The sequence below is a fragment of the Carassius gibelio genome, chromosome B19, assembly GCF_023724105.1.
Source record: "Carassius gibelio isolate Cgi1373 ecotype wild population from Czech Republic chromosome B19, carGib1.2-hapl.c, whole genome shotgun sequence".
Lineage (NCBI taxonomy): Eukaryota > Metazoa > Chordata > Actinopteri > Cypriniformes > Cyprinidae > Carassius > Carassius gibelio.
The window spans coordinates 23,432,192-23,459,946 of NC_068414.1; the positions used below are offsets into that span (position 1 = coordinate 23,432,192).

At 36.7% G+C, this 27,755-nt stretch overlaps 2 protein-coding genes and 1 long non-coding RNA gene across 3 annotated transcripts; 2 read left to right on the plus strand and 1 right to left on the minus strand.

Annotated features, from left to right (window-relative positions):
- Positions 1–30: 30 nt before the first annotated feature.
- Positions 31–1,385, plus strand: LOC127979754 (uncharacterized). The gene is made up of 3 exons (XR_008158861.1): positions 31–43; positions 553–685; positions 851–1,385. It is a non-coding gene; the product is annotated as an uncharacterized LOC127979754 (long non-coding RNA).
- Positions 1,386–5,669: 4,284 nt separating this feature from the next.
- Positions 5,670–14,223, plus strand: si:ch211-199g17.2 (uncharacterized). Its single transcript, XM_052583611.1, has 14 exons — positions 5,670–5,722; positions 6,767–6,798; positions 6,902–6,973; positions 7,076–7,209; positions 7,684–7,797; positions 7,880–7,937; positions 8,373–8,453; positions 8,559–9,383; positions 9,464–9,622; positions 9,731–9,873; positions 10,031–10,144; positions 10,232–10,289; positions 10,403–10,486; positions 12,423–14,223. The coding sequence occupies exons 2-14, from the start codon at positions 6,777–6,779 to the stop codon at positions 13,007–13,009; spliced, it is 2,451 nt and encodes an 816-aa protein (XP_052439571.1). The 5' UTR covers positions 5,670–5,722; positions 6,767–6,776; the 3' UTR covers positions 13,010–14,223.
- A 3,127-nt stretch (positions 14,224–17,350) lies between these two features.
- On the minus strand, positions 17,351–27,417 carry LOC127978737 (protein FAM83H). Its single transcript, XM_052583610.1, has 6 exons — positions 26,889–27,417; positions 22,795–23,264; positions 22,227–22,391; positions 22,023–22,147; positions 19,124–21,926; positions 17,351–18,639 (listed from the first exon to the last, which is right to left on the minus strand). Exons 2-6 carry the CDS (start codon positions 23,242–23,244, stop codon positions 18,619–18,621), a joined length of 3,564 nt encoding a protein of 1,187 aa, XP_052439570.1. The 5' UTR covers positions 23,245–23,264; positions 26,889–27,417; the 3' UTR covers positions 17,351–18,618.
- Positions 27,418–27,755: the final 338 nt, after the last annotated feature.

The following is a 27,755-nucleotide window of genomic DNA, read 5'->3' on the forward strand; positions in this document are numbered from 1 at the left end:
TTCATTGTAGCAGATGGTGGGTCTGCTGATGGTGGCGGCAAAGGTGAGGCATTTGATTTTCACTATATAAATCCTATTATGCATATTTTGGTTGTTGATGCAGGAGAAAGAGAACAGAAACAACAGAGTTAAGCTATCTTCTTACAAATACCAGCTCTCGGAAAATAACTTGTAGTATCACGAAAAAAGAAGACAAATTTAGCAAACATCTTTGCATATAAAGTATTTTACAGGGAATACGTTTCCGACATCCTGTCCAAAAATCACTTAACCATGACAAAATATAGGCCACCTTTTATCTGTCAAATGAAGGAAAAATATTACATCAATGGAATATGGCTACAACTAGAATTATGAATATCAATGCATAAAACTTGATTAACTGAATAGGCTATATGAGTAACATAATACAGTGATATGAATATAGTGAAATATATAAATATACTGTATGAATGAATATGAAAAATAAGGAAACCGAACCTTATTGGAAACTCTGATACACCAGTTGTTGTTTACTGAATTCTCATTTTCATGACACAACCCCTGGGTCAGGCCCTGATTTCTCTCCAGCATCATTTGACCTGTCCAGCTTCATTGGAGGAATCATCCTAGTGTTGGTGTTGCAGGCTGGGGCTTTTTTTGCCATGCGGTTCCTCAAAACGAAAGACAGCTCTTATGAAACTATGTGAGTAATAATCATTAACTGAATGTGAGCTTTTTCTTAATTGATTTTGTCCTTACATTTTTAATGCAGTATGTAGGAACAACAAAGGCCTTTATAGGGCGGAGGGATTTCTTCTGTATGTGTTGATCATTAACTGTGTAACTGTTTTGCCACCTTCTCTTACAGTGAACAACCTCAGTGAGAAAATGAGTCATGGACGGGAGAGAAAATTACAGAACAAAACACAAATCAAACCAGATACTCAAAGGACTGGATGTTGCATTGGGGAGAAGTCTATAGACACTGTTTTCTCTTTTTGCTTATCCTAAAGCTTCATTAGCCTGTTAATTGCTTCACCATTTCACCATCACTATTTCTTAAATGACAAAAACTATTTTTGTGTGTACAGAAGGGAGAAATGTGAACAGAGAATGATATAGACATGTGGTATGACAAATATACTATGAAATTCACATTTGAGTCTGGCAATGTGATTATCTTATGGAGTGAGTTCATATCTGTTTAAGGTGATTGAAAACTCTGGTTTGGCTCTGTTTCTGCTTGTTACTTTGATTTTAAAGATTGTTGAACTATTTTATTTATTTATTTTAAATAATTGCATGCCCTTGTATCTGCTTTTTATTAAATGCTATGTTTTGTAGGTAGTTACCTGGACTTATGTAGCATTGAGATTGAATGTAAAATGAAGCAATAAAGTAATTAGACTCTGAATGTCATACAGTTTTAACCCTGTAGGTGTCAGTAGAACGAAATTTGTAATCACCTAAACCTCTCTGGGACTGGAGGATGCATCCATCACTTACAAGAATGAACATATTTTGTGCTTTTGACACTATCTTAAATGGTCCTTCGTTTATTTTATTTAATATATATATATATAATATATAATATAATTTTCATCAGTCTACACCACTGATCTATACTATAGATCAGTGGTCTACACCTACATTTTACAGCCAACCATTAATTCAAAATTCTTATATATAATATAGTGAATTTTCTGGGGGTTGCTGACGTTTTTAACCATCAATTTAATAAGACGTGTTTTACAGTGCACATGACAGCCTGAATTTTAAATTCTCATGCATCTGTATTCCTCACATTGGGCTCCTTCTCTCTTTCTCTTGTATTGGATTCATAGACACTATTACCACACACTTACAATGTATATGCATTCACTTTGTCCACACATTCAGAAAGAACACATGAAGTGTCATCTGAATTTGTCTTAAAATTAGCATTTTTCTTAGGTTCCTATATTTATGTTCAGTTATTTCACTTGTAATGACATTGAACAGAACCTATTAATTGCCATTAAAATTAAATAACTGAACCCACACATGAGATCCTGAGAAAAATGCTCATTTTGAAAGCAAATTTCAGATGACACTTAGAGGCTTTTGCATCTGAACTCTTCACATACTCTCACACACACACTGCATTCTGTGAAGGTGGTTTCCCTTCAGTGATTCTGGCTGTAGGACTGCCAAATGACTGAAGAAACATTGTTAACATGATGATATAAAACTGTGTATGTCTTGTCTATCAGCACACTTTACTGAAACCACCAATCATCACAGTTATAAAAAAATATATATAGAAGGTAGGACTGCTAGAATGTGACACTACTGCATTGCAGTAATTAGAACTTAAATGTTATGGAATCAAAACTTATACTTGGTAATGGATGCATGAATGGATGCATGAAATTATAGGTACATGTAATTTCCACTCAGCTTGTATGGGCAATACCAGAGAGTATTACGAGAGATAAAGAAAGAGAGAGCAAAAGACAAAAAAAAAGACAGTAAAAAAAAAAAAGACAGAAAGATGTATGTCTTTGACCAATGGCTATAGGCCTACATCTGGCCTGTGGCTTTTAACCCTGCTAGGAAGCCAAAACTCAGATAGAAAGGAAGAGAAGGAAACTGTCTTTGTTCATTTTCAAACTTACAGTTCATATTGTCACACAGCTTCTCTTTCACTTTTCTCATATCTTTCAGATATGCAGATGTCTGTTGTTTTTGCTCACTCTGTGAGGGGGTGGGGTGTGAGAACTGTCTAGACGAGAGACGAGAGCATAAGAGGAAAGCAGACATCTGCTCTGTACTACTGCTAATAAGCCAAATCGGTAAACACATTCTCTCTGACTTCTGTCCTTCTTCAACACCAAAAGGTACTCTTTTAATAAAGGTATAGTCCAACAAGGTTTAAAATAAACTGCATTATTAGTTGTATTAGTCTTATAAGGATAAGGAAAAAACTAATTCTCAGATTATGATAAATAACATTATATTTACATTATGGAACTAATGCAGTGTAAACCAAGCAGATAATCCAGACAGTCACAAAAAAAAAGTTAATTCAAGAACAGTTATCAGACAAAGTATAATACTGATAATATAGTACCAAATAAATTAATCAAATAAGCATAAATGTTGTAAAAGCAAAATTGAAAAGGAAAAATGAAAAACACAAATCAAATATGACCCAGAATGTAAGTATAGATAAACAAGGTAGAAATATAGGAGAAATATAGCTGAAGAATGCAAAAAGTCTTTTAAAATACATTAAGAAAACCAAACATTTTATAGGCTGTGCTACGTGACAGGGAGAAAGAGATTCCCCACTGAACTCTCTTCAACTTCTCTTGCAGTATTTCAAAGCTGAAACATTCTTGCAGGTGTTTGTGATCACGTTTTTCTTCAGCCAAACTGATGACTTGTATTAAGTGTTTGTAGTTTTAATACTATTTCAGAAATGGACATGTAATAAAATGTCTCCACCGAAAACATCTGAGCATCAACATAACACGAACATATGAATTGTACCATGTTTGGAGATAAAAGCAGGAGTATCTCTTAAGGATATAAAATACAAGATTAAACAAAATGTAATGATTAACTGATGATAATTTCTGTAAAAAATAATAATAATAATATATATATATATATTTTTATAATTTAAGATCTAAGGAATCAATACAGTGAATATACTTTCAGTAAATGATGAATATATGGTATTGAGTGAACATGTGGATATTTTAAATGAGAAAGATCAAATTCAACACCAGGCACTGGGAAAAGTGAGGAGTTACTCTGTTTATCTCTCACTCAGATAACATTGTTCTTTCATTGTTATTTCATTGTTACTTTATGTCAGGTCTTAAAGAAACAAGAAAAGGAAAATATATATTTGTACCGCATATAAAAGTATTAAACACATGAACAATAATATACATATAATCAGAGAATAAAAGTAAATACAGATTATTAGGAGGTTCATCAAAGGTAACATTGTTTACATTAACTGGCCAATAATCTGTGGTGGGATGATTGTTTTTTTTTAAAACATGGGAGGATGGAGAAGACTCTCATGTCAAATAATCTTTGAAGTCAACAAGTTACACTGCATTCTTGCAGAGCATAGTTGTAACCCTTCCTGAGATTTCATCACAAGTTCATATGAGGCCACCAACACAACCAATCACATGCAAATAAAAAGCATCCAATCAAAGGCACAACTAATAGCTCATGCAGGGTGGAGAGAAAGCTGTTTCATGACTGTTATTATCACTTGTTTGGGCATTTAGGGCTTGTTGGGGCTTATTGTTTCAGGCTGAAAACTGGAATGTTTCTGATTTGATGCCCACCAACCTCCAAATCATGCTCAGACTGACTGGCCTTTGGTTACTAAGTACTCAGTGTTGTGCATGAGACCAGGAAATTATTTAGTTGTTTGTCACATACTTAAAATATCTTACAGTCTGTTTCTGTTTGTCCTCTCATAGCTGTAAACAATACCTGAAAACAAACACAGTATTATCCCATTCAGGTTTGACGGTCATCAGGACAGACACCCACCAGCTAAAAAAAAGTGAATCAAAACATAGACATAAAATGGAGAACAACACATCCACACTGAGTTTATAGAAACTTTATCTTCATGAATGCATACAGTATGAAGCAACCAATCAAGCTGACAAATCTGAAAGAGTAAGAGATATTTCTTGAGCTATTGACCTGCATGGCTCTAGGCATAGTTGGAATTTATGTGTGGGGGTTCAAAAGCATTCCTCTTGGCCAGACCCCCATTCACCACCCAGATAAAACATGGCATGAATAAATACACTTAAAAAGACTTGAAGTGATATTTTATTTAATAATACAGTTTGTAGCTTTTTTCCCAACAGGATAGTTGCACCATCTGTTTTCTTCTACATTTCTGTATAAGCCACTGATCTATAACAGAGGACATACATAGATATATAGATCAGTGATTATAGCCTGTTTTTCGGTTCAAATTCTGTTCAGGGCACCTTATTCTTGTCTTCTTGCTATCATGTTTTGCCTGGGTAAGCAAGACTGAAAACATCTGTGTCTTAAGAATAGAAAAGAGAGAAGTGGTACAAGCCTTCGAGACAGACGAAAGAAATGCTCAGAAGAAGTTTATAATGTACAGTGAGATTAAGGTGAAAACATACATTTAGACAAGGAATATATATAGCCCACACACACACATTTAGGAGATTCTTGTACTTAAGCCAAGAAGAGCTAGCAGCAGTAATCTCTTTCGGCTGCGAAGGTCACGTCGTTCAGAGAGACAACACATTACTTTTGGATAGTTTATCACTTCCTCGGCCTTGAAGGGGAAGGAGCTCACACTGCAAGACACATTAAATAAGCAAAGACGTGCTGCTTATTAATGTGAATTGTAAAGATAACGTATAAGATTAAAAAAAACAAAAGCGAGAAATAGTGATACCTTAAATAACTATAAGTTATTTACGACAAACATACATAGATTTTTTTTCTTCTTCTAGAAAATTCAAATTAGTTCATAATTTTTAAATAGCCGCCTATTTTTAGCTCTTGGAAGTACAAAAGTTCAGTTTCCTCATTTCATTTAAGTGGAAAATGACATTTCAGTTTATGAATATTCACGAGGCTTTGCTGACGTATTAATGAATATTCATGAGTCTACACACCTCCAAACCACGCAGCAAGCCTTTACACCTCACTTAAGAATAAAGTTCAGGTAGGCCAGCAAATTATCATTTTAACCCTTTGAAAAAACACTTCTTAACCATTTTTGTTTGATAAGTTCAGAGTTTTTGTCGGACGAAATAGACAAGCTAATCGCACGTGCTTAGATGGTAAGCGGGAGCTTTTTAGGAATCACAACTAAACGCGGTCACACTTTAAGGTTACTTGATGTCTCTTTCTCGTATCGAAGAAATGTCGGCAGTTTCGTGCATGTTTGGTTTATATCCATTGTCTCTCTGTTACTCAACTAAACGTTAGTACTATGAGTTAGAACAGATAACGATGGGTTGCAGTTATTTTCTGACGGTTGCACTCTCCTCCAAGTAGGGAAGTTGTAAATAAACATATCATACTTTACGTTCGCAAGGGAGAACTACTTAGTGACTAACGTTACATCAGCATACTGTGTACTGTACAGTAACGTTTAACATAGTAAAACTGTACATATTTTCGAAGATTTCATTCAGACATTGCCTCATTGGTGAGAGGAAATTGGCATGTTCCACTCAGTATACAGTACTGTGAGATTCTGCTTGTGCACGTGAACATCTTGTGTTAAAGGACATTGTGTGATGAAAGTATGATGTGCTAAGATTTGAACCTTACTCTTGTTTCATGATATATGATTGCCCAATGAAGTCAGTTATGCTTATTCAGCTATTATTTGCCAGACATTCCATTGCCTCACTTCCTCTCAGATGCTGTATAAAAGTGGCAACAAATGCACAATAAAGTTGAGCTTAGAATGAACTGCACAACTTTTGTGTCTCATTGTTTGGTCCCTGGTACCAGCTCTCCTCTGCTCAGATAACCCAACCTGAACCAAAATTAAATTTGCGATCTCGAAGGCAAGAATATACAATTTATTCTTACAAGTACATTTCAGATAAAGCAAGTATAGGATGTTAGTATGCTTTTCTGAATATACCTGTGGATAGTTTGAACGTTTATCCCAACGTTACCTAGACACTGTTCTGGTATTTCTTTCTCTTTTTCGCGCTTTAGTTTCTCAGGAGTTTGTTTGTTGTCTTCACAGCAGCCCAGTTATGTTTGCTGCCAGCAGCCCAGGTTTGTTTTGTCAAAGTTTCCAGCACACTCCTGTAATTATATTTTACCAAAGTTGTCCTCTATAGTGTCCTAATAATTAAAATTGTACTGTATTGCATTCCAGGGTGCCAGAGTCACCTGTACAATTCCATACGTTCATATCTCCACAATCAGAACAGAGCACAGCCCATTATTGGTAAGAGAGGGTCCATCATCTAAAATGATCAAGTTCCTGGATTTAAAGAAACATCTAAACAAAAAAAATGAATTTGTGTGTGAATCTGTTTCAATGTTTCAGGTCTGAACTCCATCACAGAGGTTTTGGCGTATAACCAGCCTGCATTGTACTTTTGTGATGTCTGCGTTTTGAGAATAACCAAGGCTGATATCAGGAACCACATCATGGGCAGCATCCACAGATACAATTACATTGCAAGTTATTGGTTATGAGATTTTTTATTTTATTTTTAAGATTTTCAACATGACAGATTGCTGTATTTTCGTCTCTATTTTATGTAAGGGAATATGAAAATATATGATTTACTTTTCTTTCATGTATTCTGCTTTTATTACAAATGTTTTATTTATGTACACTTACATTTATGCTTTGAGTTAACTTTTATTATGTGCAAATTTTTGTTTAGATTTAATGTGTTCTTTTTTCTTTATTGAAGGATGTAGAAACTCTTTCATATATACACAGTTTTGTTCTGCTTGCATTGACCCTTCCATGTTACAAGTGGAAGCTGTAATACTTTTAAGAAAATCGAATATTTACTTTTCTTAGTTGCGGTTAGAAAGTCTAGATACTCTATTTATGCTTCTTTAATATTTGTTTTTGTCTTCTGATTATACTTGCAGTAGTTTTCCTATGTAATTTTTTTTTTTTTTTACTTTCCGTAACAGAAATCTCATCATGCACATGGGTGGACGTCTGATACAGACCTGACTCTTTTGGCTCGCCCTTTAATGGATATTGCAAAAAAGGTTGAAAAGAAGGAGGGAACAGGTGATATACAGGTAAAAAAAAAAAATTATCAAAATCGTTTTCTTTTATATTAATATAAAGTCTCCTCACTAACCTTCCAATTTCTCTGATAAGGTTCTGAGTGTGGATGAAGTCATCTTCAAGGAGATGGAATCATTGCCTGTCCCTAATGGTCTGTCTTTTTTGTCCTATATTATTGCTCCATTCAAAACTTGTGGAAAATAGTTGAAATTTAATTAAATATTTACCTCAGAAATATTTATCTGCACTTATTTTCAAATTTGTTGTTTAAAGCTTAGTTGTACAGGCAGTTTAATGTTAATTATTCATTTAACAGATGCATCTATCCAGAGTCACTAACAAATGAGATAAGAAACAGTAGTGATTGAACCAAGATTTAATTGAATATAATTTAGCATTACAATTAAGTTCACATGAGGTTTGATAATTTTCACCTTTTTTATGTCGCTTTAAATAAATTGGTGATAAATGTTAGATTAAATTTACAATTTAAGGAAAGACAACTGTTTAGTGGCACTTGGTGGTGATTTTTGGCTTGTGTATCTTTATTATCCCTCATCACTTCTTCTTTTGTCAATTGTCTTAGCCTTTGCTCAGATGAAGAAGATCAAGGATCAGCGAAACTCTAACGCACCTAATTTGCTTGTTCACAACAGCCCGTCTGAAGGTGTGGATTCTGCAGTATATTTAATATGACTTAATCTGTTTCATTATTATACTGTAGTACTTAGATACTGATATATGTTTGGTGTATTTTAATGTTCTTTGAAAGGTAAAGAAACCAGTGCTCAAGAGCAGCAAGACTCTGACAATATGAATGGGACTGCACAACGTTCAACTTTAGGATGTCTGGTCCCAACACAGTGTGTATCTACGACACCATTGAGGTCAAAGTGTTCAAGTTTGATTGAACCCCAACAAGTCTCAACCAATCCAACACCAAATCCATCTCTCTATAGAACCGCAGGTCCTGTCAAACCATTATTCACATGCCAGGATATATCTACACCTCAGAGTCTAGTGGATTCTCATGTTTCATCTAGAATACCTTTTCTAGAAAGCTCCCCAGCTCCAGTCATCAGCCAACACATAAATCAGTATCAACCAATCCCAGGCAGAAGCCTTCAAAGCTTCATAATGCCATCTGAAAACCAGTGTTATACTGAATCAAGGACAATCTCTGTTGTAAGACCACCAAGACAGTATATCCCCATCAGAGTTCACTGCCAGAATGATATTGTGCATGCTGATGAAGATGATGGGAACAGTTCTGTCCAGTCATTTGGAGTTAGCTATGAATCATATCCAATGCACCTGGCCCAAACCATTCCGTATAATATCCAGAGGCAAACTCCATCTCTTTCAGTGAGCCACATCATGGTACCAGAGTTAACCCAGGATCTATCAAACAGGCATGGATTTTTCAGGATGGAAAGCTCACCTGTTAGTCCAGAGCCTGTCAGAGACGTGGAGATCGTTATCAAGCAGATAAGAACCCAAATGATAACAGAAGCACTGGAACCGGCTACAACGCATGATTTAAGTCTGTCTGAGTCTAATTTAGAAGAACCAGTCAACACCAGCTGGGACGTACATGGTAGTGTATATATATATGTGTTTATGTGTGTAAAATATCATTCTTTTTGGTGTTTGTGTAATTCCCATTTATATTGACAGAGGAGCCTCAATCAGACACCTTGGCAGAAGAAAACACCTTTGTGTTCTCACAAAGTCCAATTGCCCAGTCTCCTCTTTCTCAGACTCAAAGTCCATCTGATCAGTTTCAATCAATAGAAGATTTTCTGGAAAACTACAATGGTCGAAAGCCTCTTATCGGTGAGTATATCATCGTACTATGAAATCTAGCATAATAAACACATACAAAAGATGAAGCATTGATTTAAATTCACTGCACCAAACTGTGTGTGAGCATGTTTGTCACAGGTCTACAAGCTGTTATTAAGTGCCAGAGCGTGGATGGGAATCCACCTCCATGCTGTTACCTGTGTCAGCTGTGCTCTTTGAAGCTGAAGAAGAAAAAAATATTCAGCCATCTGACTGGCTGTGATCACCAGCGAAACTACTTGGTAAGTGTTTCTTTAGGAAAACTTACTCTCTTGCCAGCAACTGAATTAGTGAACTCTCCTTATCTATACATAACACAATTTGCACAAATATGCTATACAAAAACTCTATTGCTAATACACCATATTGCCGCTTATGTAAATGTCTTTGTGTCGCCAGAAAGCTCTCCATCCACAGCTCTTGCCTAAAAAACGTAAACACTGCAACACAAATGAGATGCTTGAGGATATTGCTATCCAGCTGGAGAAAGAGGATGGAAGAGGACATATAAAGGTACTACCTATGTTCATCTTGTTTTCATAGTCATAGAATTAGATGTGATTGTACAGAGCTTTATGGTAACTTCATGTTGTTCTAAAGGTGATGAGGTTGTCTGCATGTCTCATTAGTGAGGTACTGGAAAAGGATTATCATTGGTGTAAGTACAGCAGATGAAAGCACAATACATGATTGTTATACTGTACTTCATCAGTGAGGGCCCAAACTGCCTCAATATATTATTTATTATAAACATAATTTCTTTATCAAAAGGCATGAGGGTGTTGAACTGTGGAGCCGATGTGGGGTGGAGATCAGGTCTGTTGTCTTTCAAGAAAGGAACTAGCAACACCACAGGTGAGTGAGTGTGTGTGTGTCTATATATATATATATATATATATAGAGAGAGAGAGAGAGAGTGAGAGGGAGAGAGAGAGAGAGAGAGAGAGAGAGAGAGAGAGAGAGAGAGAGAGAGAGAGAGAGAGAGAGAGAGAGAGAACCTAGGAAGTTGAAGAAGGTTTTTTAAGTTTCATTACAAGCTGTTTGCACAGTGGCAATAAAAAAGTGTTGAATACATTCTTACATATACAGGTGCATCCCCATAAATTAGAATGTCATGGAAAATTCATTTATTTAAGTAATTCAACTCAAATTGTGAAACTCGTGTATTAAATAAATTCAATGCACACAGACTTTTAATTGTGATGATTTTGGCTCACATTTAACAAAAACCCACCAATTCACGATCTCAACAAATTAGAGTACTTCATAAGACCAATAAAAAAACATTTTTAGTGAATTGTTGGCCTCCTGGAAAGTATATTCATTTACTATATATGTCCTCAGTACTTGGTAGGGGCTCCTTTTGTTTTAATTACTGCCTCAATTCGGCGTGGCATGGAGGTGATCAGTTTGTGGCACTGCTGAGTCTTCAGCTCATCTGCATTGTTTGGTCTCTTGTTTCTCATTTTCCTCTTGACAATAGCATGTAGATTCTCTATGGGGTTCAGGTCTGGTGAGTTTGCTGGCACCATGGTCATTTAACAAACTTATGGTGCTTTTGGCAGTGTGGGCAGGTGCCAAATCCTGCTGGAAATTGAAATCAGCATCTTAAAAAACCTGGTCAGCAGAAGGAAGCGCGAAGTGCTCCAAAATTTCTTGGTAAACGGGTGTAGTGACTTTGGTTTTCAAAAAACACAATGGGCCAACACCAGCAGATGACATTGCACCACAAATCATCACAGACTGTGGAAACTTAACACTGGACTTGAAGCTACTTGGGCTATGAACTTATCTATCCTTCCTCCAGACTCTAGGACCTTGGTTTCCAAATGAAATACAAAATCTGCTCTCATCTGAAAAGAGGACTTTGGACCACTGGGCAACAGTCCAGTTCTTCTTCTCTTTAGCCCAGGTCAGATGACTCTGATGTTGTGTGTGGTTCAGCAAATTCCTTGACACATCTGTGTGTGGTGGCTCTTGATGCCTTGACCCCAGCCTCAGTCCATTCCTTGTGAAGTTCACTGAAATTCTTGAATCGATTTTGCTTGACAATCCTCATAAGGCTGTGGTTCTCTCTGTTGGTTGTGCATATTTTTCTTCCATACTTTTTCCATCCACTCATCTTACTTTTAACATGCTTGGATACAGCACTCTGTGAACAGCCAGCTTCTTTGGCAATGGATGTTGGTGGCTTACCCTCCTTGTGAAGAATGTCAATGATTGTCTTCTGGACAACTGTCTGATCAGCAGTCTTCCCCATGATTGTGTAGTCTAGTGAACCAAACTGAGAGTCCATTTTGAAGGCTCAGGAAACTCAGGCTCTGTTGATTAGCCGTTTGGCATGTCACCATATTCTAATTTGTTGAGGTTTTTGTTAAATGTGAACCAAAATCATCACAATTAGAAGAATCAAAGACTTAAACTACTTCAGTCTGTGTGCACTGAATTTATTTAATACATGCGTTTCAAAAATTGAGTTAATTTACTGAAATAAATGAACCTTTCCATGACATTCTAATTTATTGAGATGCACCTGTAGCCTCTTTAAAATATTAAAAAAAAATAGAAAACAGCTATTTTGCCCTAAACAAGCAATCTTAAAAAGGGAAAAGGTGCTTTTGGGTAGAGATTGTAATTAACCCCAACACAATTGGATATCGAGTGCCTTGATTATTTTCTAACTGTTTTATTATTACATAGTTTTGATATTTCTACTGGAAAACAAAGCAAAAATTATTATAAAGAAAATTATTAGAGAGAGATATTGATAGATTTTCTTCTTTATCTCAAGGTCCCAGACAGACTCTTAAACGTCTAGCACAGGCTATGCTGCCCCCTTCTGATGCACAGACTTTAATAGCTCCAACTCATCAGATGTCCAAAAAAATGAAGAAGGGTCATCCTAAGAAAGTAGTATGTACAAACAAAGTTAAGGAGCCTGTGTTTAAGGTAAGCCTGTCACTGCAGGAGGGACCTGTTATCATTGAGAGAACATCTCTAAGAGAGACAACCACAGTGGCACCTGAGATCGAAGACCGAAGCCCTGCAACCACATGCACAGACAATGATGCACCGCCTTTAGCAGCTAACACACATTCTGAAGTTCAAATGAGCTTTCACAGCTGTACGTATGAGAAACAGTTCACAAATCCTGCTCATTATGCATATTCAGGGCAGTTTGACCAGTCTCAAGTTATTCAATATCTCGAGCCTAATCTCAGACCTAGGGACTGTGGTCCAGTGGATGAGGTGGTCAGTGTCACGTATGCTGATTGGCCGCTGCAGGACTGGTCCTGTTCAAACAACCAGTGGATTGTAATGAGGCAAAACAGGGATGGAAGTGATTATTCTGAGTGTGCAAGTTACATGCAGTACTGATGAGAATGAGTCTTGAAGCATCAACAAATAATAGTTTGAGCACTTTTTTGAGAAGATGTTGAGAAATGATTTAGCATCGAATTGGTTTCTTTTTTTTTTTTTTTTTACTATTACAATATTTTTCTGTATTTTTTTTTTTTTACAGCCATGTCTCTAAAGCTGGTAAGAGGTGGTACCATTACTGAATTATTAAATCATTTTTTATTTTGTGAGCTCCAAAAACTTCTACATTATATATAGATATTGCTTGTTCATATCTTTAGTATTGCAGAACAATACACTGAATTTGTATGCTTTAATTTTTTTTTACTTATTGTTTTTTTCATCAGTATTATTCATTTAACTTCATCTTCCATCAAAAATACATTATATGTTAGTTACTTCCTGCTTTGGCTATATATATATATATATATATATATATATATATATATATATATATATATATATGCATGTATGTGTCTCTGTGTGTGTGTGTGTGTGTGTATGTATATATATATATATATATATATATATATATATATATAATTCAAAATACATTCAAAAGAGCATTGCTGTGTTCCACTTAACAGACATAAATATTTTCTGTAACTAGTAAATATATATATATCTGTTAACTTGGAATCAGTAACATTAACTTTGAATTCATATTGAACAACAGATTTATTGTTTTCTGGTATACTGGCCTGTGTCATAGCTGAGGTCAGCAAGAAATACAAGCACATGCATATATTACTGACTTCACAAGAAGGGTACCTCTCAGATTTAAGGAAAAAAGATTTATAGACATTCATAAACTTAATAGTTTGTTGTTTAAGTTATACATCTGAAATGTATTGACTTTGTTTCAAATGTATGCTGTAGGACCCAAAAAAGAATGTCTATCTGGTTTGAAACTACAAAACTACTTTTTTGTTAATGTTTTTTTTTTTAATGTTAGTGTTATCGATAATTAATATTCTTGTGATCAAGTTGTAGTATTGATTTAGGGAGATATTCAGCAGTGTTGACTATTTGGTTCTGTTTAATCCAACAATGCTTTTGTCCTTAACAAGCATTACCTTTTTATGATGTTTTGCTCATTTTGTTTCTTTCACTTCATGATGTATAAGTTAGTATTGTTGTTAGGCCAACATTTTGTCAGTATTTCTTAATTTGTGTCATGGCTGTAAGAATTGAATATAAAGTTCTTATCACAAGTGTTGATATAAAAATCATTTGTATTGTAAGTGATTGTTTTAACAGTAAATTCATATTTCTTCAATACAATTATTTTCGCACGCCCTATAATCTGAATTGTATGATGATGTTCCTTGACATTATGTTGGCTAAATTTTTTTTTTTTTTTTGCTATACTAGAAAGGCTGCAGTCGTGAGCAGTCCAACTTGTTTAGTTTTTTTGCAAAACAGGTTTTTGAAGAAGTCATGAAATGCAGCATTTAAATGTATTTAACAGTACCATGTCTAACCAGGTGATGGCGCCAAATGACCAGTTTACAAAAAGTGGAGAACGTGACAAGTGGAATGAGTTCTGAAATTTTTGTTAAATCGATATTTATTTTTTTAAATGGATCAAAACTTAATTGATCGCATAATAATTTGTATTAAAAAGACCTTTTTTAAATCAAACGGGTTTTTACGACAACATGAGTATGTTTAAAATACAGATGCGCGTGAACAGCAGATAAACTGACTTTTTTTAGTTTGTGAAATTACCTCAGCAGTTGCTAACTAACCTAAAGAACCGCGTACAAACGAACTCGTTCCCCTCAGTATATTTACTCTAATATTCTTACTGTTCTATATATTATATATATACACACACACACTATTTATCAACTGGCGTCGTGATGAGTGTGATACTTGGGTTATTATTTGGTTTTGTCTATCGGTGTTGGCTAGTCAGCAAACTTAAGCAGGTTGAGTTTGATTTTCGAGTAACGTTATTGCAGCTTGCTAAATATTGTTTTGTGCAGAGTCATCATTTAACATCTAAGATATTATAAAGACTCCAGAAAGCCCAGGTATGACATGACTCAATAACGAGTTAAAATTCATTATTTTACATTATAACAACAATATATGTTGTTACTTCTCACCTTTTACCCCATTACATGGTAAGGGCCTAACCCATAAATCAAATCTTTTTTCTCTGTCCACTCAATGGGATTTAATGCCTTTGTATTTCTTACAAAAGCATTTGGTCTCTTTATGGGCAGGCGGGCAGAACCGAAACCAGCGGAGCTGTTGATCAAACTCAGGAAGCTGCAGCGAGGTCAATTAGCCTCTTTAGACTGTAAATCACTGTATAAATCAACACATTTTATAAAGCAAAAATTAACACCCATATAAATTTCAGCAAAAAAACACTTTGAAGATGAAGTGAAGGAAACTATGCTCCTCAGATGTGCTAGGAAGGAGGAAGATGCATGTATGTATTTACTCACAAATGGCAAATGAGTATAATTTACACAGTACCATTCATTTAAATGAGGTAAAACAGAAAAGAGCAGATTTTTTTGTTGCAGTAACTGCTGAAGCTGCAGTTGGAGGGAACTGAATGAAAAGGAAGGTACTCTAGTCTAAAACCAAACAATGACCCCATAAATTACATAAGCTTTGTTTTCAGATATATTTACAGTGTTAAAACAAATGCTCTTGTCATTTAGAGTTAAACAGATCTCTGCAGCTTAAATGTGAGGACCTCCATCTAGAGGCACAAAGGTGAGCATACTTGGGTATCTATAAAACACTCATGGGTGTTTAGACACTTTAAATGGGAGCTGCTCACGTGCGAATCACAACACGAGTCACCAACATTGAGCTTTGGTCTCAGGTCATTTTAAAGGGTGTGTAATGTATTCACTCGATACCTTACACAAATCATATTAAAATAGGATGACGTTGAGAGCAGCATTTTGTCAAAAAAATTTCTACTTTGTTAACACAAATGTTTGAGACATACTAGAAGGCACCATTTTAATTGAATTGAATTGTATCTCTTTAGGCAGCTTGAGCAGAACCATCATCTGAAAGAGGAAGCATTAAAACAGTACTGCTTTCAGATCCAGGAGACCAAACTAAAGCACAGAAAGATTCGGTATGACTTATTGTTTTTAACAGAGAGGGGACATTTTTACATATCAGAAGTAGACATGAGATGCTGTGTCATTTCTTAGAATGACAGAATGCAATTCCATGTATTTCCACATTCAAACTGAAATGCTAAAACCCACCATTTTGGACATTACTGATGGTATCATCAGGAATAAATGACAATTATAAAATATAAGAGCATGTTTTATTATCAGGAGAGACTGCTTTTGAAAGTCTAACTTATTTTAAATTTTATTTTAGGATGAAGGTTGAGAATCGGCTTCATCAATTAATGGAGCAGCATAAAAACCCTTTTCACCATCTTTGTAAGTGGCCTATGAGAATGGATATTGAACTAAAAGAAACTGAGCTTTCTTTATTTTTAATTGTAAAATGGAGAGTGCTTTATTCATAGAACAATAGCTTTTATGTTCCTTTTTTCTTTTTCCAGACTCCACAAAGACTTCCAGCAGAAATACGGTCAGCAGAGTACACCACTGAGCAGCTGTTGAAGGCTGGTACGTTTTATTATTAATTTTGTTCCATTGCTTAGTTTTTATGGTCTTTTCCAGTACAACCAGTGTGTAGTTGCGTGCTAAGTGGGACATTTGATCTGTTCTGGTTTTATTCAGACATAGAAGTCAAATTAGTCCAGTCATTTTTCCAAAATGACTCATTTGGCCAGTCAACAAGACAGTCACTGAATTCAGAATAGCATGTTACGGCAGACATATTAAGAGTACCATGGTATTCTGAATTTAGCCATTTTTAAAACAATCCTAAAGCTAGAGTATTTGCAATGATGGGATCGCACAGGAATGTAACCTGATACTCAAGTGTCTGTGGACCTAGAATTTAACTCTTAACATTTGACTGACAGCCCTTAAACAAGAGACCAACATCATCCAATCTGATTCTTTCCTGTGTGTTTCTGTGTCCATCCCTACAGAACAACAGAAGCTGGAGCAGTTGACCAAGCTTCTGGACGGGTTAAGCCTCACCCAGAATGAAGAGATGCACATGGACACATTTGTAAAAGCACCATAAATATCTCAAACTGCTTTTGCAAACTTGAGCTGAGTACCTAATACCTTCAAAGAAATATGAATTTTACAAAGAAGCATCTTCTATATTCTTTTCCATTCTGTTCCATTGTTCTAATTTAACTTTTTACCACCTGTATTGTCAACAAATCCTTGTGAACAAATACTGTTTAAATCCAAAATCAAACCATTCTGTACTAGAAAATGAAAGTTTCTTAAACCATTTATTTAGAATTTATAAGACACAATAAAAAAAGTTTGTAAACAAGTCTAAATTCCCCAGGATTTGCATTTCTATAAAATATGTACTAATGACACTCTTATCAAAATTCAATTCCATCATACTTCTAGATCAGATATTCCTCATTAGATCAGCTTCCAGTTTCCATAAATCATTCATATGACACATCCAGAGAGCACTCTGGGAAATCTTTGGTGTTCAGTAATACCGTTCTGTCTCAATTACATTTTGCATTGACAAAATACAGGCTAAAGCCCAGTCCTGAGAATAGCTTTATCAACCTAATATTTTACAGCTTCTCCTGACAACACAGTTCATGCAGGAATGTACAGGTATTGTATTAAACCATTGTACTGCAAGTTCTGATTGCTGGTGAAATACAATTAATTCAACTCCACGCCTCACATCACTTTCTCGACTTTTCAGTCCACTTTCTTGATAGCACACTGTTGATAGAAGTAAGATGAATGGAACAGGCCTCCTTTCATTTTAATACATTACTTACATACTTTCCAGTCATCTCTTGACAGTTTCAGGTTCCACATTTTCTCTGTTCTTTGCCTTCAAAAGTAGCATTGTCTATCAACCATCTGTGGTTTTCTTTATGCCTGCGATCCATTGGCACATTCAGCGCCAAAGCATAATTTCAGCATGACATGTCCTGGGGCATTTGTGTGGTGTACTTTAAAGAGGGTGTGTTTTGGTGCCTTCCGAGTAGCATATATCAGCTTCTGCCCAGACATGTTAATTTCCTTTGGAAATTGTGCACGCATGTATATTTACATCATATAGAACTTATAAGGTCCAGTAGAAAAAGAAAAAGCTGAGAAGAGCCTCTTGAAGTTCGAACCCTCCTTTGGCCTGACTTGTGTTTCTATGTTCTGTAGGAATGATGTGTGATTACTGTTAAGAGGTTTGCCCTGATGCCTTATAAGGACAAAGTGAATCATCTGTGGGTTCAGATTGGCACGGAGCGGGGAGTATTTCTCCTGCTGCATCAAGAATCCTCATATTTGAGGTTGTGCTATTTTCGTGGTAAGTTTACATGACATCCATGGATCATGTACTTTAGATTACTAGTCATTACCAGACACTTTTATCTGAAGCGACTTAACTTGCTTCACTGTGTCTGTTAACAGGAGAATTGGGGATGTTTGGAACTTTTTTCTTAGAATGGGTTCAGGTTCTCTTTCCAGTTCTCTGTGAGGAATACTGGCCACTTCATCCATGTTTTATCCCAGGTTATTCCCCATCTGTTGAAGCAGAGTGAAAGATATGTGAGTGAAACATCCTACTAATCTCTCATCCATCAGTCCACTAATAGTCCAGGAGATTCTATAATAGTCTATTTCATTTATTTATGTAATAAATTAAAACAAATAGATGGAGGTTGCAAACAAACTCATATTTAAATGTTATGGCATATGAAAACACTGATTTACTTTTGAAATTGAAATTTACATTTTTAAATTCTAGGCATACCGCAAAAGAATGTAGAGTCAAACAATACATAAACGCGTAAAAGTAAAAATATATTTGTCAATTAATATACCTAGACATTACATGCTATATTAAGTGCTTTGCTCAGAAATGATAAACGTCATATATAAGATATAAGCAGAAAAAAATATATACGTTCACTACAAATATTGTACAAGGATTTCGTGATTTATCTAATTAGACTTTCTCTACATTTCCCTGGTCCCAGCAACACTCTTTTCAGTTACAATAAAGTACCTCGAAACGACTGTAGACTTTCTTTTCTTTGCGCATGCTCTCTATTCTCTTCAGCAGATTGTCCCTCTCCTGTGGGTTGACTGGAGTTCGGCTGAACTGATTCCGGTTTTGAAATCTGAAGGATGAATTGGAAACTTCTTCCGTGCCCCCCTCGACTTTCCCAGACTCTTCAGTCTGCTGTCTGTTTTTCTGGCTATTTGCAGAGATTTGCTCTAGGATCACCTTGGTATCATCCCTGAGGTTGCTGCTAAATATCACATTTGAGGTAGAGGACTGATAGCGCGATGGAGTCGGTTTAACATTGGGTTTGTTGTTTTCTTCTATGGTTGAAGATGATATGGATTCAGATGGTTTCTCTTTATCTGAGGGCACCTCTTGCATCTCAGGGACTGCTTTCATTGACTTTTCCTCTTGAGAGTTGGAAACTCCTGAGTGCTTCTTTTCTCCCTTTGGCCCAAGCAAACCCTTTAATCTCTGTGTTTGTTTCTTGAGGAAATCAAGGGCCTTTGTATCTTTGCCATCAGAGTTCCCAAGGTTTAGGGAGCTCAGGCTTTCTTTGGACTCAGCACGGGTGATGCCCGATGAACTGAGGCTGCGAGACTTCTTAAGCTCACTCTTTTCAGCATCTGTTGCATCCGTAAGAATATCATCGCCGCATGAGATACGACGATGAGAAGTTTGAGAGGCTTTGAATGGTTTTAAGAACTTGGGTGATGGGAAAGGCCGAAGTGACTTTGTTGGTTCCTTCACAGGTTCCTTCACAGGCTCTTTCTTTGCTGCATCAGCTGTGCTCTCCGTCACAGTTTTGCTGTTCGTGAGTGGCCTGTCCACACAGACTTCAGATGGTTTTGTTTCAATCACCAAGCGCTGTGGTACAGGATCTGTTAACGTAATCGTTGACTCTTGTGTCTTTACAGAGGACTCCACTGAAGTAACAAGCACATTTGGTACTGTGGTTGCTGTATCAGTGAGGTCTGGCTTTTTCATGGTTGTTTCTGGACTTTTAGCACCCAAATCTAACTCTAATTTTGAGCCCTTTCTCTTTTCTTCCAAATTTTTGAAGTACTGAAGTCTGCTTGCTGGATCATTCATGTTTAGTGAGGAAGTTGTTTGCTGAGATCTCGAAGGCTCTGTTGGCTGAGTAACTTTATTGTCCTCGGGTTCAGGGTTGTCAGGTTTCTCAGGTTTCTCCTTTTCTTTGATAGGCTCCTCTTTGACATCAGTGATCGTAGTCAGATCTCCCGTTGATGCATTTTTAACCTCTTTTTCTTCTGCTTTTTTGTGCTTACTCCAGTCAAACGGCTCTCTTGACAGCGACCTCCTCTTCTCCAGAATCTCTGCTACAATAGATGAGTATCGAACAGGCTCACTCTCATCTTTCTCCTCCTGTAACTCCCCACCAGACTTGGCTTGCGAGGAGCTGTGTTGCTCCAGCTTTGAGGAGCTGAAGATTAAAGAGGACCTTAGCCTGGAGCTCCTTTGCAGCATTGGGTTAATTCGAGATCGAAAAGACTCATGCTTGGTAATGCTGATTTCCTTTGGTTCCCTCGGTTCTGGCTCCTTCTCATTGTCTGTTGAAGAGGATAGTGATGAAGCTGAAATGGCTGGCTTTAATGTGTCAGTACTTGTGGGACCCAGGTCAGAGCTAACGTCTTTCACTTGATTCCTATCTTGTATGATGGGTTTACCATAGCGTGGCCGCAAATCAAGGTTTGGCTTAGTTGGGATGTTTTGACGCTCTCTTAAATGAAGGCCTGGTCCCTCTGAGCCATAAAGTCTGCTGTCATGTTGTTGATGTGGCTCATCAAAGGCATCTGGACCCATTGGCTGATGCAGGCCCTCCTCTCCTGCATCTTCGTAAGTGCTGAGATAAGAGTTGATTCTCCAGCTCCGCAATCCCTGCTTTGCACTGGGGTCCTGGGACTGCCGTACCTGCTCTCCAGTGGAGAACAACTGCTTGTGGTCAGGAGGATGGGGCTGAGTAGGCGAACTCTGACAGGCATATGCATGGCCCGCAGCAGGCCTCTTGTGGGTTTGTGGACCATAGCGTCCCGCTCCCGCGTTGTACTGTTTTTCTGAATCACTTTTGAGGTCATCAGAAGACAAAACATTCAGATTTCCTGGTGCTTCAAGTTCAGGAGGATATCCAGAATCAGATTGTTGATCTGTCTGGTACATGCCGAAGTTAAGACGGTCAAAGTGTCTGCGCTCAGAATCTGGTTCCATGCCCTCACTATGATAGTAATGTTGTTCTCGCTGGTAATGCGATTCCGTCTCCTCCAAGTTGTTCATTACACGCTGTTTCATATACTGCCGGGAGGAGGCGTAGGTCTCACGGGTGCCCTCGGCATAGCTATGCCTCTTAAAGGCATTCATTTCCAGCTGCCTGGAGGCTAACATTGAGCGTCCTGGATCCAAGAATGACTGTTGCATCCTGAACTGCTGCGATGCATATTTTGTGACCTGCATAGGACCTGCACTTGGTTCAAGTGTATGGCGGAATGGGTCCTCCCTCCGAAAAGGTAGTATGGATTCAAGACGTTCCCCAAATGGGTAACCAGTAAGTTCAGGCTGGCGAAGATATCCTCTGGGATTCCTTAGTGACTGAGTCCTTTTTATGCCAAACTGACTGCCAGGGTAACCACTTGTATTGTCTTGTGGCATGGGTACAAGGGCATTTTCAACAATTAGAGGCTGAGACTGAGCAAACAAGATACGAAACTCCTCATCAAATGCGGCAACTAGTTCTCCAAGGAACAAATGGGCAATACAGCGGTGGATCTTCTCAAAAGACCACATAAAACTGGAGAAAGAGAGAAAGAAATATGAATAGTGTCATCTGTGCCACATATAAGTGAACGTGCATTAAAGTTGAATTCTTATCTGCCACTGAGCTCACCTATAGTTTCCACTGATCACTGCTCTGCAGTCTGTCATAAGAAAACGGTCCATAACTTGACCTTTAAATGATTTTCCTGTGCGGCAGAAATAGGTAATGCCTGCCACTGTCCGTACCCGCATCAGCTGTAAGCAGTGAAGTCAACATTAAGTCTGCGTTTTCTTAAAATTCAAACGTATGCTAGTTGAGGTAAACTGAACTTACATGAATCATGTCCAGATTCACTTTACAGCTCGCCACCATGTTAACAAAATGATGGGCATTTTGTTCATCCAGCAGAATGTAGACCGGCACGTGACGTGCTGCAGCATCCAAAAGGTCAGAGAATATATCAATATCTGTAAAAATATCCATCACCACTGCGATTACCTGTGAGAAAGAGGAAATAAACATGAAATTAGCAATAACGATTTTACATAATCCAAATATGGCACAAAAATGATTAGTAATTATTCATTATTTTGTAGTGACTTTGTAACTTCACAATCAGTAGTGATGTACCCTCAGTCACATGTTTTCACTTATTGAGGCCACTGCAAAAATGCCCTATTTGTTTATTCCATGAGCAATAACGGGTTATTGACATAAAATAAGTGGAATTTGGCTGATCATAGTCTTAATTTCATGTAAGTGTACTTCATGTTGAACAAACGTATCTAAAATAAAATGTTTGTAAAAGTAAAATATTTGTACTGATGAAAATGATTATTGAGTGGATCTTTCATATTCTTGATTCCAGCCTGATATCATTTACAAATTTGAAAGCACTTACCTGATGAGCATTTTTGATGAGGTGCCGGGCCTGTTCCTTAATGCTGGGCCGCTCAGGGTCAGTAGGGTTTACCAACATTGTGACCTCCGTGGGCCCCACAAAACTATGTTGCTGCAGGGGCCAGCCAAGGTCTAGTCCTGGTGCATCCAAATCAGAATGCATTGGCCAGTAGGTGTCAGAAGACCCATCCTGATCTATTTCCCCATATGGCAGTTCTGGTAAATTTCCAGCACTCTGTGGTGATTGCACAGTGCTTTTAATATGCTCAATCTCCGACCTTGATAAAAAGTCAACTACATTAGCACTTTGTAAAAAGTTGTAATAGCCCTCAACATCCTCTTCCACCAGGGCATCAATAGCCATGCGATACTCTTCTCGGTAATGCGGACGCAAGTAATTGGGATCCAGGGGGTTGTCGCCCAATGAAGAACACTGTGAGCGGTGGGCCATGATGGAGCAGGGAAGACAACCTAAAAAACAAAATATTTAAATAAATAAGCATATGGAATAATCTAAACAGTATACGTAAATTAAAATGTCGGGTCACACTTTATTCTAAGGTCAGATTCTCGCTATTAACAATTACTTGACAGTAAACAATGAAACACTGACTATGACTTTTGCCTTAATAAACTACTAATTTGCTGCTTATTAGAAAGGTTGTTGTTAAATTTAGATATTGGGTATGATTAGGGATTTAGGTCATGCAGAATATGTGCTTCCTATGTACTAATAAACAGCCAATAAGTTAATAATAGGCATGCTAATAATTAACTTGTTAATAGTGAGAAATGGTCCCTCCCTATACTAAAGTGTTTCTAAATTTAGCTATTACATTTTCCCCCTTTGTTTAATAATTCTTCAAGAAAGTGTTTAATTTTTAGCACAAACATGTTTGTTGTAAGCTATTTTTTATGTAAGAACAAGAAGAAAACTACCTTTTAATAGCAGGATACAAAAACAAATATAAAATAGCAGACTTTCTTTTGGAGATTTACCATGCAAAAGTTCCAGGAAGCACAAATTCTGCATGCCAAGTCAGTGTTTTAAATTTGCATATCACATGTTACATAACACAGATGTTAAATCACCAGTCAGTCAACAAAGGTATTATGAAATATTATTATGACCCCCAAAAAACATGCTAGTATAGATCGAGCTGCTGAAAAACTAGCTGCTCAACTCATTTGTGTACATATGAAATTCATAGCTGTTCTGTGATCTTCCAAACAATGACCCCTGAGCAAGGTCAGGCCCCAGTATGAAGGATTTTGTAGGTTGTGGGCTCTTTTGTTTACATTTGTTTATAGTTTAGCTGTCACCATGGAAACAGCCAGCCTGTTGGCGAATGACTCATTGTGGCCAAGAGGGGAAGCTAAAAGACATCAACCGAAAGGGAAAAACTCAAGAAACATGTGACTGAATCAAAGAAGGGAGTGTTTTGCTGATGAACTTTTGAAAGAGACTCGCTGAGTTAACTATGCACATTAAAATCAGACTTTGAGCAGGTCGTAAATTAACTAAGACTAGCCGTGACTGATTCATAACATGTCCATTACATAATATAAACTCCTACATGCACAACAGATGCTTAAACATTCACTAACAGAAATGTTATGGAATTGTATATATGTATGTACATAGGCTATATATTTGCATGTGCTCATGACTAGCTTTGATTATTATCAGTTTTCTTATCTAATCTGAAACATGCACTGTCATCATATTTCTTTCTGAGAGTTGACACCCAAACCATCATGTTGGAGTGGATTCAACCAAGATTACCAGACAATACACTGCTTTACTGTTAATGTCTCTTTTTATTAAAACTTAACTTAATTTTAGCCTTTAATCTTTATTAAAATCTATTACTGTAATGATTGGCCGATAATTATAATTCAAGCTTATTTGTACTGGTTTTTCGCAAATGGATGGCAAAATGTGAAAAAAAAATACGAGACAAAGAAACTTTGTACCTGCAGGTCTACACTCCAAGTGCCAATAGTCATATAAATCAATTTTATTTTTTAAAATGATATGTTTTCATATGCATGTCTGCACAGACATCATTCATGTACGTAACATTCTTTTTTAATTGAAGAATGAGAACATAACGAGAAATTACCTATGCAGAAAATGTTTTACATTCCTGAGATAACCTTTACAATAGGGAGTGAGACTGACATATAACAAATGGTCAGTGTTTCCGTAGCTTACTTTTTGCAATAGTCTTAATCATTTTCAGCAAACAACAAGAGGTTTTTGCATAACCAAATATTGTTTCAAATGAACCCATGACATTTGATGAATATTTGGCCCATTCTGAATTTCAATTACATTTACAGCTGCAATAATGTTTGTGATATTCACAGGCAGAATAAAGGGCAATTCAGAAATACTGAATTTATATAAACTTCTATATTTGGGAACTGACAAACTGAGTTTTTTTATTTTGTCTATTGCTATCAGCCCATGTTGTATATATTTAAGTGTGCATACTCATTTCCACATTTTTTACCTTAAAGGGATAGTTCACCCAAAAATGAAAATTCTGTCATTAATTACTCATCCTCATGTCAGTCCAAACCCATAATACCCTCTCTCATCTTCCGAACACAAATCAAGATATTTTTTATTTATTCTGAGAGCTCTCTGACCCTCCCATAGACCAATGTCCAGAAACATAGCAAGGATTTCAAATTAGGGTTGAACCCCTGATGTCACATGGATTATTTTACTGATCTCCTTGCTACTTTTCTGGAGGTTGATCGTGTTAATCACATTGCTGTCTATGGGAGGGTCAGAGCTCTCAGAATGCATCCAAAATATCTTATGTTGTGCTCTGAAGATGAAAGAAGGTCTTATGGGTTTGGACTGACATGAGGATGAGTAATTAATGACAGAATTGTCATTTTTGGGTGAACTATCCTTTTAACATTAATTATGCCAACACCTAACCCTCACTCATATTAATATTTTGGAAATGCTAAAAATGTAATAACGCTGTTAAATGTAATCTTTGCAAATCTAAATAAATTCATTTTTCATATTAAATATAATGTTGTTATGCCTGAATTACATTTTAATTCAATATTGTTTTAGCTTTTAAAAAGGCTTTTTAGAGTGTGGGGGATATTTTTCAGTTATTGGCCATAATATGGAAATAAGTATAGGTGTATTGATATCAGCCATAACTTTGGTGCTGCATTAATCCTGACGTACATAACTGCAACATCAAATTTTTATCAGTTCATATCCAACACAGTTGTGACACTTAATCTAACATTTATCGATCTAAAGATATTTTATTCTCAGGCCTACTTGGAAACCATGCTAGATTTACCCAAACTCCCAACCCAACACCCTCTTAGTAATTTCCCTAAAAAAAGAGCTTCATGTTTGAACAAGTGCAACATTAAACTTGTCTTATAACTCAAGCGCAACCATCTGAAGGAAATTATGAAATATGACAGAGCACACGTCTGTTCATGGTGTGGTTCACCTGGGCCTCACCCACAAAAAGAATCAGTGCATGGATTTACACAGATAGATAATTTTAATATTTTGAGTTATGCAATGTTTTAAGACCATGAAGGCACTGTGAGGAGAGGGCATCCTGAACCAATCCCTAAGCAAAGTCCTACTTGATAACAAAGGAACAATTCTGTGCAGACACTGAACCATCACATTTTCAAAGATCAATAGTAGACTTCAGTTCACTTAACCTTTAATAAAATACGTGTGTGTGTATATATATATATATATATATATATATATATATATATATATATATATATATATATATATAAAAGAAAAAACTGACGTCATTTTCACACAGCTGTCAGAACTTCACTCCATCATGTTTAAAACGATTGTTCAAACAAGTGATATAATTCTCAATTGTTTTAATGTTTACTACAGAGGTCTCTCAAATGGGCTGTTATAGTATGTAGAGTGTAAGTTACACGGTTAAAGAATAAACATAGCTTTTAGCTCAAGCTCGTAGAGTTTCTTCTGCGCTGTTAACGTTCATCTGCTCATTCGCACTATGTGACTCGTCTTTCTGAAAGTTGAGACTTCTAGGTTGTTCTTACCTTCACGTTTGTAGTTACTTGCAGTGGCCGGTAACTAAACTTTTTGTCCGCTCCGGAAAAGTTGGCTATTTTCACCCCCTATTCAGCGCACGCATCCGCGGTACATTCCTGGTGTCGGTGAAACCCCACCCAAAACTATTCAGCTTAAAGGCGAAAACCAGCCCTGGCGAAACCTGTTCGCGTTCGGCCGAGTCCTGCCCGCCGAGCGTCTAAGCCCCGTTAAAATAACACAACAGCGCTCGGTTCGCGATGAACAACTCAACCCTTTGAAATTCAGTTGTGAAACTCCTCCCAACCATCGCCGGCGTCACCGCTCACCTAAAGGAGACAGTTACTAGAAAACCGACAACTATAAAGCCGAATACAATACGAATAAAGCCGAGTTGGGGTTTTACATCAGACTGTGTTACAGTTGATTAATTTGCATAACCGGCAAAACACGAACAACTTTGACCCGAGTTCTTCGAGCGCACTCCATATCCCAGCTCCCCCTGCGCTTCCACACGAGCAGACAGACAGATGGTGGATTGTTACTCACCGGACAAAGGCGCTCCCAGGTCATGATCACACTGCTAACGTTTAATGTGTATGTGTGGTGGTACAGAGGGTATAGAAGATAAATAATTCATTAATAGTTAATGATTTAAAACGTTATTTATGTATAATAACGTGTCTCTAAAGATCACATCAAGTTCTGTGCACATATGTAAACAACTTTACTAAAGAGAGGCATCTTAAAATCATATTAAAAGTTAATAAGTTGTTTTTTTCACAGGATTTGTCCTAACATCAAATACACAGTCATTTTCCCTTCTCCTTTTTCCATTAATAATATATGATATTAAATATTATTAAATATTTTGTATT

What these genes read in the sequence shown, in the direction of transcription:
- LOC127978737 (XM_052583610.1), bottom strand. Translation starts at nt 23,244, where the DNA reads ATGGCCCACCGCTCACAGTGTTCTTCATTGGGCGACAACCCCCTGGAT. An exon ending in TGAATCTGGACATGATTCAT is followed by an intron (nt 22,148 to 22,226) that starts GTAAGTTCAGTT and finishes CACTGCTTACAG; the next exon opens with CTGATGCGGGTACGGACAGT. An exon ending in AAGTCTACAGTCGTTTCGAG is followed by an intron (nt 18,640 to 19,123) that starts GTACTTTATTGT and finishes CTGCTTCAACAG; the next exon opens with ATGGGGAATAACCTGGGATA.
- si:ch211-199g17.2 (XM_052583611.1), top strand. Translation starts at nt 6,777, where the DNA reads ATGTTTGCTGCCAGCAGCCCAG. An exon ending in CACCAGCTGGGACGTACATG is followed by an intron (nt 9,384 to 9,463) that starts GTAGTGTATATA and finishes TTATATTGACAG; the next exon opens with AGGAGCCTCAATCAGACACC. An exon ending in GGAAAAGGATTATCATTGGT is followed by an intron (nt 10,290 to 10,402) that starts GTAAGTACAGCA and finishes CTTTATCAAAAG; the next exon opens with GCATGAGGGTGTTGAACTGT.